Source organism: Chlorocebus sabaeus, chromosome 25, assembly GCF_047675955.1.
Source record: "Chlorocebus sabaeus isolate Y175 chromosome 25, mChlSab1.0.hap1, whole genome shotgun sequence".
Lineage (NCBI taxonomy): Eukaryota > Metazoa > Chordata > Mammalia > Primates > Cercopithecidae > Chlorocebus > Chlorocebus sabaeus.
In genome coordinates, this window is record NC_132928.1 from 23,753,965 (window position 1) to 23,771,519 (window position 17,555).

The 17,555-nt window shown below is 38.2% G+C and overlaps 1 protein-coding gene and 1 non-coding gene across 3 annotated transcripts in view; both read left to right on the forward strand.

Annotated features, from left to right (window-relative positions):
* NUCKS1 (nuclear casein kinase and cyclin dependent kinase substrate 1) overlaps window positions 1-17,555 on the forward strand; it is a 37,180-nt gene that overhangs the window by 13,615 nt on the left and 6,010 nt on the right. The window contains exons 2-6 of one of the 2 annotated variants that reach the window (XM_007988717.3): window positions 6,892-6,941; window positions 8,688-8,793; window positions 12,431-12,486; window positions 15,816-15,968; window positions 17,090-17,239. In XM_007988717.3, coding sequence (XP_007986908.1) covers window positions 6,892-6,941; window positions 8,688-8,793; window positions 12,431-12,486; window positions 15,816-15,968; window positions 17,090-17,239 — 515 coding nt within the window. The remainder of the gene's footprint in view (window positions 1-6,891; window positions 6,942-8,687; window positions 8,794-12,430; window positions 12,487-15,815; window positions 15,969-17,089; window positions 17,240-17,555) is intronic. The other variant, XM_007988718.3, reaches the window with a different exon arrangement.
* Window positions 5,169-5,297, forward strand: LOC119619844 (small nucleolar RNA SNORA72). Its single transcript, XR_005236289.1, has one exon. It is a non-coding gene; the product is annotated as a small nucleolar RNA SNORA72 (small nucleolar RNA).

Below are 17,555 nucleotides of genomic sequence, written 5' to 3' on the forward strand. Positions count from 1 at the left end.
CGCCCAGACTGGAGTGCAGTGGTGCAATCTCGGCTCGCTGCAACCTCTGTCCCTGGATTCAAGCTATTCTCCTGCCTCAGTCTCCCAGCTACCTGGGATTACAGGTGCCCACAAACACGCCTGGCTAATTTTTTAACTTTTTTTTTTTAGTAGAGATGGGGTTTCATCATGTTGGCCAGGCTGGTCTTGAACTCCTGACCTCAGGTGCTCCACACACCTCGACCTCCCAAAGTGCTGGGATTACAGGGGTGAGCCACTACACCTGGCAATTACTGAAATTTTCTTAGCAGAGGCTGCCTTGGAGATCACGAGAGGTTCTCAGTCATTCCCTTCTAGGGATATTTGTTAACAGGATACAAGCTAAAGGTTGAATTAGATTGTCCAGGAGCTCTACTACATATAATACTCTCGGCACCACCATATCTCCCACCCCATTACCATCAAGCTTTGATAGGCTTTATGAATGCTTTAAACTTAAAAAATGGTTTAAAAATTTTTAGTCTAAATGGTAACCTGAACTTTGCCATGAAGTCAGAAATAAAAATAGAGAAGGCTGGATGTGGTGGCTCATGCTTGTAATCCTAGCACTTTGAGAGGCCAAGGAGGGAGGATCACTTGAGGCCAGGAGTTCAAGACCACCAGCCTGGGAAACAGCAAAACTTGATCTCTACAAAAAAAATTTTTTAATTAACTGGCCATTGTGACACACACCTGTAATCTCAACTCCCCAGGAGGCTGATTTGGGAGAATTGCTTGAGTCCAGGAGTTTGAGGCTGTCGTGAGCTATGATCACACCACTGCACTTCATGCACTCCAGCCTGGATGACAGAGCAGACCCTGTCTCCAAAAAAAAAAAAAAAAAAAGGATATTTTGGTATTACATTTTAGTGAAATGAACAGGAAAACAAAGACAATCTTTCTGAATGATACTAGAACCGATACTTTTAAAACTTACATATTTTTCAACAAAGTGATTCATCATCATATCTAAATAAGAGTTAGTTATGTGTTCAAAATTACAGTGGTATTCTGGGTAGAATGAGTTAATACTTATAAGTAATAATAGCTATTTTTGATATTTATATACCTTGCATAAATGTTCTGAAATGTTCTCAACACTCTTGTTATTCCTATAACAGGTATTGTTATTCCTGTTTTACAGATGAGGAGACTGAAGTTCAGTGAGGGGAAGTAACTTGCTTGAGGATATACAACTAGTAAGAGTCAGGACGTAAATTCAAGAATCTGTGTTTTTAACCTCTATGCTATATTGAAATTTAATGCTATCCTCCAGTTCTAGTTATTGATACTCATTTTACATTGAAGAGTTAGTTTAGCTTGACATTTAACTTAATACATTTAACTTAATACAATCATGTGTCATATAGTGCCAGGGATACATTCTGAGGACTGCATTTTTAGGCGATTTGCATGTATTTCCACAAAACCAAATGGTATAGTCTCCTGCACACCTAGGCTGTATGGTATAGCCTATTGCTCCTAGACTATAAACGTGTCTAGCATGTTACTGTACTGAATACTGTAGGTAATTGTAACACAGTGGTAGGTATTTATATATGTAAACAGAAAAAGTACAGTAAAAATATGGAATAATAATCTTATGAGACCATTGTCATGTATGCAGTTCACCATAATGTCATGCAGCACATGATTGTATTGAAGAAATTAGAATGTTTGTTTTCACCTAGAAATAGAACCTCTCATGCCCTGGGACTTACGAAATTCTTAAGTGCTGGATTTCTGTCCTATCCTCTCATTAGGAACAAATTCATCAAAAATACATTTCAACCCTAGACAAAGCAAGCCTCTAAATGGTGGAAATAATGTTATTTATATTATTTTGAATAAACATCTTTAGAAGACAGGACATTGTTTGGGAAATGAAACTTTTTGTTGTTGTTTTTTGTTTTTGAGATGGAGTCTCACTCTATCACCCAGGCTGGAGTGCAGTGGCACAATCTTGGCGCACTGTAACCTCTGCCTCCCAGGGTCAAGCGATTCTCATGCCTCAGCTTCCCAAGTAGCTGAGATTACAGGCGACCGCCACCACACCTGGTTAATTTTTTGTATTTTTAGTAGAGATGGGGTTTCTCCATGTTAGTGAGGCTGGTCTTGAACTCCTGACCTCAGGTGATCCACCCGCCTCGGCCTCCCAAAGTGCTGGGATTACAGGTGTGAGCCACTGAGCCCGGCCTGAACCAAATTATTATGAGTCATTATGAGTCATCATGAATGGCCCTTGTTATCACAGATCTTTTATTTATTTAAGTTATTTTATCTTTTCCCTCTTTAGCATTTATGGATGACTATATTTGTTTCTGACTGGTTGTCCTTAATAAGGCAGAATTGCTTCTATATTCATAATTTGCTTTACACTGATTTTATGGTTTTTGTGATAAATGGCATTGTATGAGACAATTCTGGCTGTTTTCAGATCATTGAAAGTTAAAATATTTTGTATTTCAATGGAAGGGGGATAGTCTTTCAATTTAATTTTGAAATTTAATTTTTTATATAATGTCACTATAGTCTACATGGCATTTCTGTAGTTCTGTTTGTTGAAAAGTAGGATAGAAAAAAATGTACTAAATAAAAAGTATCCTTTTTAATGTCTTAGGTTTAAAGTAACAAGTTACAGGCCAGGCCTCACAGCTGTAATCCCAGCATTTTGGGAGATTAAGGCGAGATGATTGCTTGAGGCCAGGAGTTGGAGACCAGCCTGGGAAACATAGAAAGGCCCCATCTCTACAAAAAAAAATTGTTTTTAAATTAGCCAGGCATGGTGTCTGTGTGCTTTTCTGTAGTTCCAGAAGCTGAGGTGGGAGGATCACTTGAGCTCAGGAGTTGGAGGCTACAGTGAGCTATGACTGTGCCACTGCACTCCAGCCTGGGTGACAGAACAAGACCCTGTCTCAATGGATGGATGGATGGATGGATGGATGGATGGATGGATGGAAGGAAGGAAGATAGGTAGGTAGGTCTGTCTAGATAGATAGATAGATAAGGAGGAGATTAAGTTTTCTGTTGTGAAGGGCAGTTAATTTTTAATGACAGATACTATGAAAAACAGTATTGTGATCATAATGCAGTATGATCATTTGCAATGACCATTTTCTGTATTATATTTTAATATAATGCCAACTGTTACATTTATTAATTTAATATTTATTATTTAATTTATTATTTAAACATTTAATTGTGTAGAATATCTTTTAAATTTGTCAAGCAACTTAGGTTATCAGTTCCAACAGAGGAAGAACTAAGTAAGGCCCAGAGGAATTACATGATGTTCTTGACATTCTAGAACCAGAACCCAGGATTCCTAGTACAAAGATTCTGTACTAATACCTTTCTTGAGTGTTTCTAGTGATAGAGTAAGGAAGTAGCCATTGTTAGCAAACAGTTAAAGCTCTTTATGTCGAACCTGCACTTAATGTGGATTGCTGAAGCTCAGCTGTACCTCTACTACTACTTTCACATAAAAGCCCTAAAGTAGCTAACATGTTTTCCCATTTTACAAGTTAAATATTCTCAATTTATTCATTTGTACTTCATATATCATTTACCATTCTGATTGTCCATTCTTATATAGTTTATAGGATATATCCATTGCTACGTCGTACCCAGAAACTGGGTAATAATGTTAGTTGCCAACCCACAAGCATGGGATAAGCTAGAATTATACCTACAAGTTCAGAACCTGTATTTTAATTATTAGAGGATAAGATGTAAGAGTTCCTCTTCTAGATACCTTCCTTCCGCTATTTCCATGACCCTCTTTTTTTTTAATCCTAAATAATACAGAAAATGCATTATCATCATCATGCTATTTTTCATGGCATTTGTCATTAAAAATCACTGTTTTGCCAGAACATGGCAGGCATTTCCATATTAGACCAAAAATACTAGATTTTTTCATAGTCATATTTTTAAGAAAGAAAATATATTTTTATTGTAATAAAATATGCTTAGCAGAAAACTTACCATCCTAACCTTTTTTTTTTTTTTTTTTTTTTTTTTTTTTTTTTTTTGGAGACAGAGTCTCGCTCTGTTGCCAGACTGGAGTGCAGTGGCGCGATCCCTGCTCACTGCAACCTCTGCCTCCCGGGTTCAAGCAATTCTCCTGCGTCATGCTCCCGAGTAGATGGCACTACAGGCACGCACCACCACACCCAGCTAATTTTTGTATTTTTAGTAGAGACGGATTTTCACCATGTTGGCCAGGATGGCCTCGATCTTTTGACCTTGTAATCCGCCTACCTTGGCCTCCCAAAGTGCTGGGATTACAGGCACGAGCCACCACGCCTGGCCCATCTTAACCATTTTTAAGTATATAGTTCGGTACTGTTAAGTATTTGACATTGTTGTAAAGAACTCTTAATCTTGCAAAACTGAAACTAAACCCACTAAACAATAGCTCCTCATCCCCACTCTTCTAGTCTCTGGCAACCACCACTCTACTTTGTGTCTCTAGAATTCATCTACTCTAGGTCCCTCATGTATATGGAATTAATGGTCATATTTAAAGTTAACTTCCCTAATAATACGGTATCTTTGGTAATATAAACTCAGCTTCTTACAATAAAATATATAGTTGGAGTATATTTAATGGTTGTGATAAATTAAAGAAAAACAGAAGGTGGAACTCCGTTAAGAGCCTTGTTTTTTTCTCTTTCTAATGCTGAGTACGTAACTATATCTTCCTCTACATATAAGCCCAAGCCATTTTTTCCATAATTCACCTCCATCCATATCATCTCCACCTACTATACTAGAAGGTGGACCAGTGTTTGCATTCTGACCATCCTGTCTTTGAATTTAAGTGATGTCTTAATCTATACAACCAAGAATATCCCTCTGCTCAGGTTTAAGTATAGGTGGTAGCATATATTTCTCTTAATTTTTTAAATTCACTTGATTGATTTAGGCCTACAGTAAAAGTGCATTTTTTTATCTAAGGCTCTTTTGCCAGGTAGGCTGTTTGGGTACTAACATGGAAGCATATATATCTCTCTCTCTAGAGAAGGAGTATTAAACTTTTAGATTTAGAATGCAAAGTACAAAAATAGAAATGAAGCTTTGTTTGAGATGTTAAAGGTACCTTACTTGCTAGGGAGTACTTAAAATCATTTAGAGTCAAATAGATTGTGCAAATATTCTCACTGTTTTGATTTTATAATAGGACAGGCTAACCATTCACTTTATTAAGATCATGCATATATCCCCAGAACTAGTTCTTTCCCTAGGTCTAGTTTTATAAAATGCTGCTGATAAACCGGGTCTGTAAAATTGGAAAAGGAAAAAAAAGTTTAGAAACAAAAGAATAAAGTCAAATACATAGACATACATAAATTTGTGAGGCTTTCATAGTTTTTTAAATAAAGCATCTTTTGACTGGACCAATTAATTTGTTTCCTTCCCCTTCTGTATAAGGCTTAACATTACCATAATTTTTGTGCATTATAATATAACTGTACTATACCTAAAAATTGCCTTTGCCTTGAAAAGCTTAGTAATAACCTTGTTTATCAAGTACACATATATATGTGTGTAGCAGTAAGAGTAAGATATCATTTACAATGTTAGCTTATAAATATGGTATCTTTGTATATAATAAATATATAGGTACATGGTGATTTGATTCATTTTGCTGTTTTATATATATTTGTTTGGAGAGACGGGAGATTGTTTTGTAGAAAAGAATGGTATTTGAGGCCAGGCGCGATGGCTCATGCCTGTAATCCCAGCACTTTGGGAGGCCAACGCGGGCAGATCACGAGATCAGGGGTTCAAGACCAGCCTGGCCAACGTGGTGAAACCCTGTCTCTACTAAAGATACAAAAAATTAGCCGGGCGTGGTGGCGGTTACCTGTAATCTCAGCTACTCGGGAGACTGAGACAGGAGAATCACTTGAATTTGGGAGGCGGAGGTTGCCGTGAGCTGAGATCTTGCCATTGCACTCCAGCCTGGGCGACAGGGCAAGACTTCATCTCAAAAAAAAGAAAAAAAAAAGAGAAGAAAAGAATGGTATTGGAATTATCACTGAGATGAGCAGTATGAGAATTGTAGCTTGACACACTTGTGGTTTACACTATGCTTTCTTGTAACAGAAAGTTAAGTATTTTGGCTTGAGAAGTGGGGGCCCTTAAAAAATACTTTTTGGCTGGGTGCAGTGGCTCGTGCCTGTAATCCCAACACTTTGGGAGCTGTGGCAGGATGACTGCCTGAGCTTAGGAGTTTGAGACCAGCCTGGGCAATGCAGGGAGACCCTGTCTACAAAAAATGAAAAAAATTAGACAGCACGCGTCTGTAGTCCCAGCTACTCAGGAGGCTGAGGCAGGCGGATTACTTGGGCCCAGTAGGTCAAGGCTGCCGTGAGCCATGATTGTGCCACTGCTCTCCACCCTAGGCGACAGAGTGACACCCTGTCTCAAAAAATTAATTAAATAATTTTCTTTTTCTTTTTTTTGAGACGGAGTTTCACTCTTGTTGCCCAGGCTGGAGTGCAGTGGAACTATCTCAGCTCACCACAACCTCCGCCCCCTGGGTTCAAGCGATTCTCCTGCCTCAGCCTCCCAAGTAGCTGGCATTACAGGCATGTGCCACCACGCTTGGCTAATTTTGTGTTTTTAGTAGAGATGAGGTTTCTCTATGTTGGTCAGGCTCATCTCGAACTCCCGACCTCAGATGATCCGCCCGCCTTGGCCTCCCAAAGTGCTAGGATTACAGGTATGAGCCACCATGCCCGGCAATTAAATAGTTTTCAAAGAGCTACTTCAGTTCTGTTTATGAAAGAGAAATGTGTGTTCTGATGTCTTAGAAAAATCCTACAGTTTTATGATTTTAATTGGAGTCTCTTCTTTCTACAGAAATAGGAAGGTTGTTGATTACTCACAATTTCAGGAATCTGATGATGCAGGTAAGTTTTATGGTTTCAACAAATTGTAAGTTGAACCAGTGGAGGTTACCAGCTTATATACTTTTATTATGCTTTCGGAATAAGTTTTACTTTTTTATTTTAGAGTATTTACCAAAACTATGTCATGATCTGTGTCAACCAAAGTAAAAGTTGAACTTACGTGGATTTTAACTTTTCCATGGTAAATCATTTATAATAAACATTAAACCACTTTTTTCTTACTTGGTTTTGGAGTCCAAAGTTTAAATGTCCAGTAATTCTGATATAGTGTTCATTACTTAAAGTATCTCCTGCTGTCAGCCAGGCGCCATGGCTCACGCCTGTAATCCCAGCACTTTGGGAGGCCAAGGTGGGCGGACCAGTTGAGGTCAGGAGTTCCAGACCATCCTGGCCAACATAGTGAAACCCCATCTCTGCTAAAAATATAGAAATTAGCCGGAAGTGGTGGCATGCGCCTGTAATCCCAGCTACTCCGGAGGCTGAGGCAGGAGAATCGCTTGAACTCAGGAGGCGGAGGTTGCAGTGAGACGAGATGGCACCACTGCACTCAAGCCTGGGCAACAGAGAGACCCTGTCTGAAAAAAAAAAAAAAAACATCATTCTACAAGCCAGGCATAGTGATTCACGCCTATAATCCCAGCACTTTGCAGGGGGAAAAAAAGCTCCTGCTGTTATTACAATAAAACTTGTGCCTTGTATTATGTTTTTACATAATAAAGCAACTAAGATGAGAATCTGTTTTGTGAAACAGCTTTGATTTGTGAACTAATTCATCACAGAATGAGTGTTGTAGCTAAGTCTTAGTCGTAAGAGGTTTTTTCAGAGTTGTCTCCTTAATCTCACTACTTTCCAGATATGTTTACTTTTCTTTTTTCTTCTTATTCTAACTTTTATTTATAAAGATAATATGTGCCCTTTGGGAAGACTTAGAAAATACTGAAAGATACAAAGAAGAGTAAAAAAAGTAATGTGTAGCACTAATATTTATTAAATGCTTGCTACATGTCAGGAATTGTTTCAAATGTTTATATTTCATATTTACTTAGAATAATCCTGTTAATATGTGATATACTGTTATTTTTATTTTGAGTATTTTATGTTATTAAAAGGTATTTGGAAAATTCCTATCAATGGTTATATAATATCCCATAATGGAATTTATAATGTTTCTGACCACTTAATAATTGCTGATGCTCTGGACTGCTTCCAGCATCTCGCCATCGTGTGTGTGTGAGTGTGAATGGTGCAGTAAACAGTTTTGGAAATAATTTCCTTTTAAGGTAGAGTCATTTTCGTTAGTTTTATAGGGCTTTTGAAATTGGAAATATTTTCTTCAAATGCAAGATTATGTTGTATTTAATACTTTAGTTTAAAAGTAATTTGCTTAGTAATAGTAATTGTGTTTACTTCCTGAAATGTTGGTAATATAACCATATTACGATAATTTTCAAATAAGTGTGAAGGTGTTGAAATCAGAAGGGGAGGGTATAAAATTATAAGAGAGGCTTAGCTAAAAATAGATGAAATATATATCATAAGGACTAGAGGGTAATATGCAAAAATGAAGTTAAGGTGATAGGACTTGGTTTGGAAATAATTTAGTTTTCTAAAACTGAAAGAAACTATTTGGGAAATCCTGCTCCTCTCACCATTTAAACAGCATGAGAGATAATTATGTCAGTAAATATAGTGGTGATTTTAACATGCAAAAATCCTAGTTAATTAAGTTTGAAAAACACTGTTTAGATGAAGATTATGGAAGAGATTCGGGCCCTCCCACTAAGAAAATTCGATCATCTCCCCGAGAAGCTAAAAATAAGAGGCGATCTGGAAAGAATTCACAGGAAGATAGGTAAGAGGCATTGTTTTTCTGTTCCCGCTTACATTGTCACCACTCTGAGATGAGAGTAGTCTGATCTCTAAATTGTTGGAATCTCATACTTTTGAAAAGTACTTACTGTCCACTTAATATTTTGCATATTTCATATTATCTCAGGCTGTGCTTGAGTATGTAACTTGTTATCTAAGGTTAATATTGACACTTTCATTGTAGTGGTAACAAAAAATAAGTGATATATCCCATTCAGTCACAAATCACTGGCACAATTATAACTAAAGCTTGTAGAATCTTAAGTTGTATAGCCTGCTGCATTTTGCTGTCTCATAATCAATTCTCCTTTGTTTAAATAATTTAACCATTTTGGAGAGTTTCTTTTCCCTTCATTTTACAAATGAGTTGTGATTTTAACTATAATTTTGCCTCATAAGACCAGGATATTAGGAGGACACGGTGGCTTATGCTTGTAATCCCATGACTTTGGAAGTCCTAGGTAGCAGGATCACTTGAGGCCGGGAGTTTGAGACTAGCCTGGGCAATATAAGGAGACCACGTCTCTACACAAAAATATAAAATTTGGCCGGGAATGGTGGCACTTGCCTGTAGTCCCAGCTACTCAGGAGTCCGAGGCAGGAGGATCCTTTGAGCCCAGGAGCACTGCACTCCAGCCCAGGTGACAGAGCCAAGACTGTCTCGGGGGGAAAAAGAAAAAAACAGGATATTGTAATTTCTGTCCGCTTAGTAAAGGTGTACACACTCTCACACTCGGTATAATGTAACTTTAAGACCTTGGTGATAATGGTGATTATAGTGATGATGATGGCTACTGTTTATGATTATTATGTGACAATCTCTATTATGTGTTTTACATACACTATCATTTAATTCTCACAACATCTCTATTTGGGTAAATATTAACTTAGAGGGGTTCTGTGATTTAACCAAAGTTATCCAGCAAATGGACAAACAGGTTTTGAAACCATGTCTGTTGGACTCCAAAGTACATTTTTTAACCATTAGAGTTCTATACCACTTCCAAATAATACTATTACAAATGAGCAGTTCAAATAAATGAAATATTTCTCACTAGTTCTCCTAAGAATCTTGGAGCACCAAAATCATTATTAAATTCATATATTTACCTAGTAGTTTTATTTATGTTGACAACCTCTAATACTTTTTTTTGCTGGAGCATTTCAGAAATGTGCTTTCAAGGAAAAATAATACAGAATTATACTGTTGGGAAACAAGCCATCTAGAGCTTCTTGGTATATGTCTAACATAGTTGTTGTTTGTTTTTAATAGAGATGGGCTCTGGCCATGTTGCCCAGGCTGGTCTCAAACTCCTGGGCTCAAGCGATGCTCCCATCTCAGCGTCCCAAAGTGCAGGGATTACAAGTGTGAGCCACCATGCCTAGCCTAAAATAGTTTTTTGTTTGTTTTTTGAGACAGTCTCACTCTGTCACCCAAGCTGGAGTGCGATGGTATGGTCTCGGCTCACTGCAACCTCCGCCTCCCGGGTTCAAGTGATTCTCTTGCCTCAGCCTCCCGAGTAGCTGGGATTACAGGCGCCCGCCACCACACCCAGCTAATTTTTGTATTTTTAGTAGAGATGAGGTTTCACAGTGTTGGCCAGGCTGGTCTTGAACTCCTGACCTCATGATCCACCCACCTCAGCCTCCCAAAGTGCTGGATTCCAGGCATGAGCCACCTCACCCGGCCAAACAGTTTTATATGGCAGCCCAACTCAGAACTATTTTTCATTATGTTCATTATCTTATTTCTCCTAGGAAAGACCTGGTTTGTGGCATGTTATAATGTCTCATTTACATAATTAACTTCTAGCTTACAGTTTTTCTTGTTGCAGTCATTTGATTTTATTATTCTAAGTGCTGGAAGGATTGAAATAAATATAGGTTTTATTCCTATCTGTATGCCTTGTGTATTTACTCAGACCAGTGCTCTGTTGATTTTTCTGTTTTCAAAGTTCAGCCTTCACTTAATTTTGCTGTAGTGGTGCTCAAAGATTAATGTAGTCTATAAACTCAATCAAAGAGGTAGAAAAAATAATATAATTCATCATTGTGTTAGAATTATGAATTTGGTGCTTATTTTGCATAAAAAACATTTATACAGAACAGTCACAGATTTCAGAATTATAAAGTGTGTTGGATTCAAGTTGCTTAGTAAAGGAATATGTTTGATCATTCTCTTTGCTTAGGAATCATGGATTCAGTATTTTCTCATTTGAGTGTGGTCTAGATTATGGGGCATACCAAAAGTGATTTATAAGACCTGCTATTTGAGAAAGGAAAACTTTGAAGGCAGTTTTTATGTGCGAGTTTTTGGTTTTTGTTCTTCAGAATTTTGCATGGAATCATAAAATTGTAGCACTGAAGAATACCAAGGGATTTGCCTAAGATCATACAACTAACTAATGACAAAGAGATAGACTACTAGGGGCTGGGTATGGTGGCTCACACTTATAATCCCAGCACTTTGGGAGGGCAGGACAGGTGGATCACTTGAGCTCAGGAGTTTGACACCAGCCTGGGCAACATGGTGAAACCCCATCTCTATTTTTAAAAATACGTAAATTAACAAAGAGAGATAGGATACTAGAATCCAGATTCTGGAGTTAAGACTTATGAAGACATAATGTGTTAGGTTGTGACTAAAAATTGTTTTTAAAAACTTCCCATTGAGCTTTGAAGCTCCTTAACATCTTATTTTACTTTGCAGAGTGATTTTGAGCTCACTTTTATTTTCTTCATGGTACCACCAGGCAGGACTATATGTTGATGTTTCTGATGCAAAGAAATGTTGGAAGGAAATATTAATAGGGGATAATTCAATCAATTTATTTTCCATTTTGTTTTAGGTACATTTTTAGGCATATTGTAAGTTAGTAACTGAACTACAATTCCTGTTTCTGGTTGGTTTTTTTTTTTTTTTTGAGATGGAGTCTCGCTCTGTTGCCCAGGTTGGAGTGCAATGGTGTGATCTCAGCTCACTGCAACCTCCACCTTCCGAGTTCAAGTGATTCTCCTGCCTCAGCCTCCTGAGTAGCTGAGATTACAACCATGTACCACCACACCCAGCTAATATTTGTATTTTTAGTAGAGGCAGAGTTTCACCATGTTGCCCAGGCTGGTCTTGAACTCCTGGCCTCAAGTGATCTGCCTACCTCAGGCACCCAAACTGCTGAGATTACAGGCATGAGCCACCATGCCAGGACTACAATTCCTTTTAATAATTTTAGATATTTTAGCAGTTTTTCACGTGTATATTTAGTGATCTTTTAGTATTTTACTATTTTATACTCTGCCTCTATTCAAGAAATATTTTTCTTATTAAATATTCTTGTGAACCAAGCTTTGTCCGTAGGTGAAAAAATTCCAGCCTGTGTTGAGACACCTTCTTTTTTTCCTTTGAGTCTTTGGAAGCAGTATTTTGTAACGTAGATAAAATTGTGCTTATTCACCAGCATCCCTGTAAAGTAAGGAAATAAAGTATTCCTTAGCATTTGTTTGAACATTTTATATAGAAGAGGTATTTTTCACTTCTTCTCAAGTCAGAAATCAGAGATCTGTGTTCACTTAAATTTTGAGCTAAGACTTACATGCATTTGCTTTTTTGCCTCCCTTTATAGTGAGGACTCAGAAGACAAAGATGTGAAGACCAAGAAGGATGATTCTCACTCAGCAGGTAGTAAACTATTTTAAATGTTAAGAGGTATAATTGTATTTATATATTATTTTATTAGATGTTTTAATAAGCGATTTGTATGCCAGGTGCTGTTGCAAATCTGGGATTACAAAGACGTTTCCATCTTCAAAGAGCTCCTAATGATTCTCAGTCCTGGTGGCTTATTACAGTCATCTATGAATCTTTTTAAAAATGCATATTCTGGGTCCTGTCCCAAAATTTCTGATTAAATAGATCTCAGTGGGATGTTGGGGCTTGGTTTTCTTTAAGTATCTATGCATTATTATGCATGGTCAATATTAGAAATCATTTACATAAACAAAAGACATCAGACTAAATAGAATAATATATAAATATAAAACTTAGTAAAATAGAGGCATTAAAAAGTGGGAGTGGTGGACTCTGGGTGGAAAAGCAAATGAAAGTTTCATTCCCACTGTTTTTAGTGGAGACATAGTCTTTTGAAACAGTAGCCATAGAGAAAGCTTTTTTTGTAAAAATTTTAACTTAAAAGAATTAATATGAATTAATGCGGAGTTTCCATGGCCAAATAAAATGTTCAGTCCTGATGATTCTACTTGCTGTTGGTATTTATTTTTAAATTTAATCTTGTAAGAATTGAGATTTTTAATCCATATTACTTCCAGCCATGTTAGTTTTCACTTACATTCCCTTGCTGTTGTCTCCCTGGATCTCCCTTTAAATGAGACTGCCGTTTAGCTAATACAAAGGGGAGAGACAAAGTTCGGCTAAATTCACTCTGCTTGGCTGTTTTGCTTTCCCGTCTGTTCAAGTATAGTATCTGGCTACCTAAGTTGAAAAGAAACTATATTAATCAATTTTGCACTATCTGGTGATCCTGTGATAATATAGTACGTGCTTTCACTCATCTGCCTTGTAAATCCTAATTTGAATCTCTTACGCTTGCTAGTTTATTGAGTACTTCTGGATAAATAACTCTGTACTAGTATTAAGCTAAGCTTCTACCAAGTGAGTTTGGTTTTGGGTCTGCCATGTCAGCTTTATTCTGTTTGTCTCTAGATGAGATTTTTAAAAGTGAAAGAGATGACTTGAACACTGACCATGGCAAGGCTCATAGGACTAGAAGTGTTTTCAGAAGAGTGACCACTTAACCTTGACAGAATAAGGGAGCCTAAAACTTCAGGAGAAGGGCTGTAGGTAGAGACTAATGCAAATATGGTTTACTCCAGAGGCAATATGCTGGCAGCCTATCCTTTAACCAAATTTATTCACAAACACAACTGTGTGTTAAAAACGTTTTCTTTAGGCTGAGCATGGTGACTCATGCCCGCCATTCCAGCACTTTGGGAGGCCAAGGTGGGTGGATCACCTGGGGTCAAGGGTTCAAGACCAGCCTGGCAAACATGGCAAAACCCTGTCTCTATCAAAAATACAAAAATATGGCTGAGCCCAGTGGCTCATGTCTGTAATTCCAGCACTTTGGGAGGCCAAGGCCGGTAGATTACCTGAGGTCAGGAGTTCAAGACCAACCTGGCCAACATGGCAAAACTCCTTCTATACTAAAAATTTTAAAAATTAGCCAGGCGTGGTGGCGGCTGCCTGTAATCCCAGTTACTCAGGAGACTGAGGCAGGAGAATCACTTGAACCTGGAAGGCAGAGGTTACAGTGAGCCAAGATCCCGCCATTGCACTCCAGCCTAAGCAAGAAGAGCGAAACTCCATCTTAAAAAACAAACAACAACAACAGCAAGAAATTAGCCGGGCATGGCAGCACGTGCCTGTAGTCCCAGCTACTCAGGAGGCTGAGGCAGGAGAATAGCTTGAACCCAGGAGGCACAGGCTGCAGTGAGCCAAGATTGTGCCACTGCACTCCAATCTGGGCAACAGAGTGAGACTCCAAATTAAAAAAAAAAAAAAATTATTTTTAATTAATAGACTCTAAGAATATGTGAAAGTAAATTTTTTATAGGCTTCTCCAAACATCTTTCACTAGTTGATCTAAATATGTATTTTAAAGATTTTCCAGCCGGGCACAGTAGCTCACGCCTGTAATCCTAGCTCTTTGGGAGGCCAAGGAGCGTGGATTACCTAAGGTCAGGAGTTTGAGACCAGCCTGACCAACATGGTGAAACCCCGTCTCTACTAAAAATACAAAATCAGCCGGGCATGGTGGCATGCACCTGTAATCCCAGTTACTCGGGAAGCTGAGGCAGGAGAATCGCTTGAACCCGGGAGGTGGAGGTTGCAGTGAGGTGAGATTGCGCCATTGCACTCCAGCCTGGGCAACAAGAGCAAAACTCTGTCTCAAAAAAAAAAAAAAATATATTTTCCTCAATCCCCTCTAAATTGAAATGGTCACAAGCCATTCATTATAAAGGATAACAGTTTGACATTATTTTAGGGTTTTCATGTTTTATGTCTTAGAATAAAGATTATTGGAAGACATTCTTTCCCTCTCATACTATGTTAAGATATTTTTCTAACTAACTTTTAAAAACAGTGAACATAGATTTGAATGTAATTGAGAATTTTAGAGCAAAGCAGTGATGTAACTTTAAAATATAGGAGTTATGTGTTCACGCTTTAATTCAGCTTAGCTACTGCTTAAAATTACATGTCTTTGTTGCTTTATATGTATTAGTGGGTACATAGTCTTGTCCAAGCTCATTCTTTATGAATTTAGGTCCTCCTTTATACATTTTGTAGAATTTTTTTTTAATTTTTATTTTATGTTCTGGGATACATGTGCAGGATGTGCAGGTTTGTTACATAGGTAAACGTGTGCCATGGTGATTTGCTGCACCCATCAACCCATCACCTAGGTATTAAGCCCAGCATGCAGTAGCTATTTTTTAGTGCTCTCCCTCTCCATCCCCCTACCCTGCCCCCTCCCTCGCCACAGGCTCCAGTGTGTGTTGTTCCCTCCCTGTGTCCATGTGTTCTCATTGTTCAGCTCTCACTTATAAGTGAGAACATGCAGTGTTTGGTCTTTTGTGCCTGCATTAGTTTGCTGAGGATGATGGCCTCCAGCTCCATCCATGTCCCTGCAAAGGACATGATCTCCTTCCCTTTTTATGACTGCATAGTATTCCATGGTGTGTATGTACCACATTTTATTTATCCAGTCTATCATTGATGGGCATTTGAGTTGATTCCATCATTTTGCAGAAATGAAGGATAGAATTTGCCCTTTTACAATGAAATAAAGCTGCAGATTATATCCTATATTGGCCACTATGTTGGCTTTTTCAGTCAGTTACATTTTCAGTCAATTATTAATCTTTTGCACTATCTTGTCAAATACAAAATTCTTTAATCATTATGTCATGGTAATTCTGATATTGCAGAGGATAGTGAAGATGAAAAAGAAGATCATAAAAACGTGCGCCAGCAACGGCAGGCAGCGTCTAAAGCAGCTTCTAAACAGAGGGAGATGCTCATGGAAGATGTGGGCAGTGAGGAAGAACAAGAAGAGGAGGATGAGGCACCGTTCCAAGAGAGTATGTGAAGTTGTTTTGTGTACTTTGGTCGTTTGGTCATAATTGTAGTTTGTGACCTTGGTTACTTTGGCATTTTCTAGGATGCTAAATGTTATAACCAGTCCCTTAAATTGGATAGATACTCCCTGTTAAAAGAGATGACTGTGTTGGTTCCTGTTAATATTTTAAAGGTTCAGAGATTCTCACGATTGCCCACCATTTGTAATGGTTGCACTCTTTATTTAATGATGTTTGTGTTCAAACACTGAATGAACAGTTGCTTAAGTAACAGTCACATTAGGCACTGTGATAGAGATTTGTATTTTGCCCTGGTGGAGGAGGTTGTAGACCTCTTTTTACAGAAAAAAAAATGTTCATAACAAAAGTTAGGTGTTTCACAGGTTAGTCATATTAGTTCATTCTTTTTTTTTTTTTTCTTTTGAGACAGTCTCGCTCTGTCGCCCAGGCTGGAGTTCAGTGGTGCTATCTTGGCTCACTGCAAGCTCCGCCTCCCAGGTTCACGCCATTCTCCTGCCTCAGCCTCCTGAGTAGCTGGGACTACAGGTGCCCGCCACCACGCCTGGCTAATTTTTTTGTATTTTTAGTAGAGAGGGGTTTCATTGTGGTCTCAATCTCCTGACCTCGTGATCCACCCGCCTCGGCCTCCCAAAGTGCTGGGATTACGGACGTGAGCCACGGCACCCGGCCCAGATTAGTTAATTCTGTGTATTTTTGTTTCATGTTTGGTTTTCTTGTTTCACTTATTCATAATTGGACCAAAAAGGCCCTGTCGGTTCAGTTTTGTTTCTCTGGTCTCAACCAGTGCTACATGGAAATGATGGAACTACCAAAAGTTATTTGATAGTTTCAGTTTTGATTCAGATTAGCTCTTACTCTTCCTGTTTTCAGTCTACTTTTCAAACACATCACTCATGTAACTCTCTCATGTAAAGTGCATGCAAAATCCATTTGACAACTGAGGCTGGTGATTACTCCAGTCAAATTGGTGCTACAGCTCCAAATAGAATCCAAGGGTGTTTGACTCCCATCCCATCCTCTAGTCATTCTTAGTACTCTCTTCCTTTTTCACTTGGAAGGATACGTACATTAAGTTAGACGTTGAAATTCTTCTTTCTTCTCAGAAGATTCCGGCAGCGATGAAGATTTCCTAATGGAAGATGATGATGATAGTGACTATGGCAGTTCAAAAAAGAAAAACAAAAAGATGGTTAAGAAGTCCAAACCTGAAAGAAAAGAAAAGAAAATGCCCAAACCCAGGCTAAAGGCTACAGGTAAGTTCTGCAGAAGTGAAATTAAATGTACTGCTTTAAAAATTTTGAGAAACATTATTTTCAATACAGAAATTCTTCATTAGGATTTGGCATTGACCTGATGTTTGGCAGGAATACAAGAAATCTAAAAGGGTCTTGTATTCTGCAACTGGAAGTATCTCTTATTAATAAAGACACTAGCCTGTTTAAGAGTCTAGTGGGCTTAGCCATGTTCTTCAACTATTGCCAGTACTTGAGCAAGATTTCAGAGAATGATCTATTTGTTTCAGACAGTGGTAGAAATGCTGTATCATCATAGCTGTTACTGCTCTTTTTT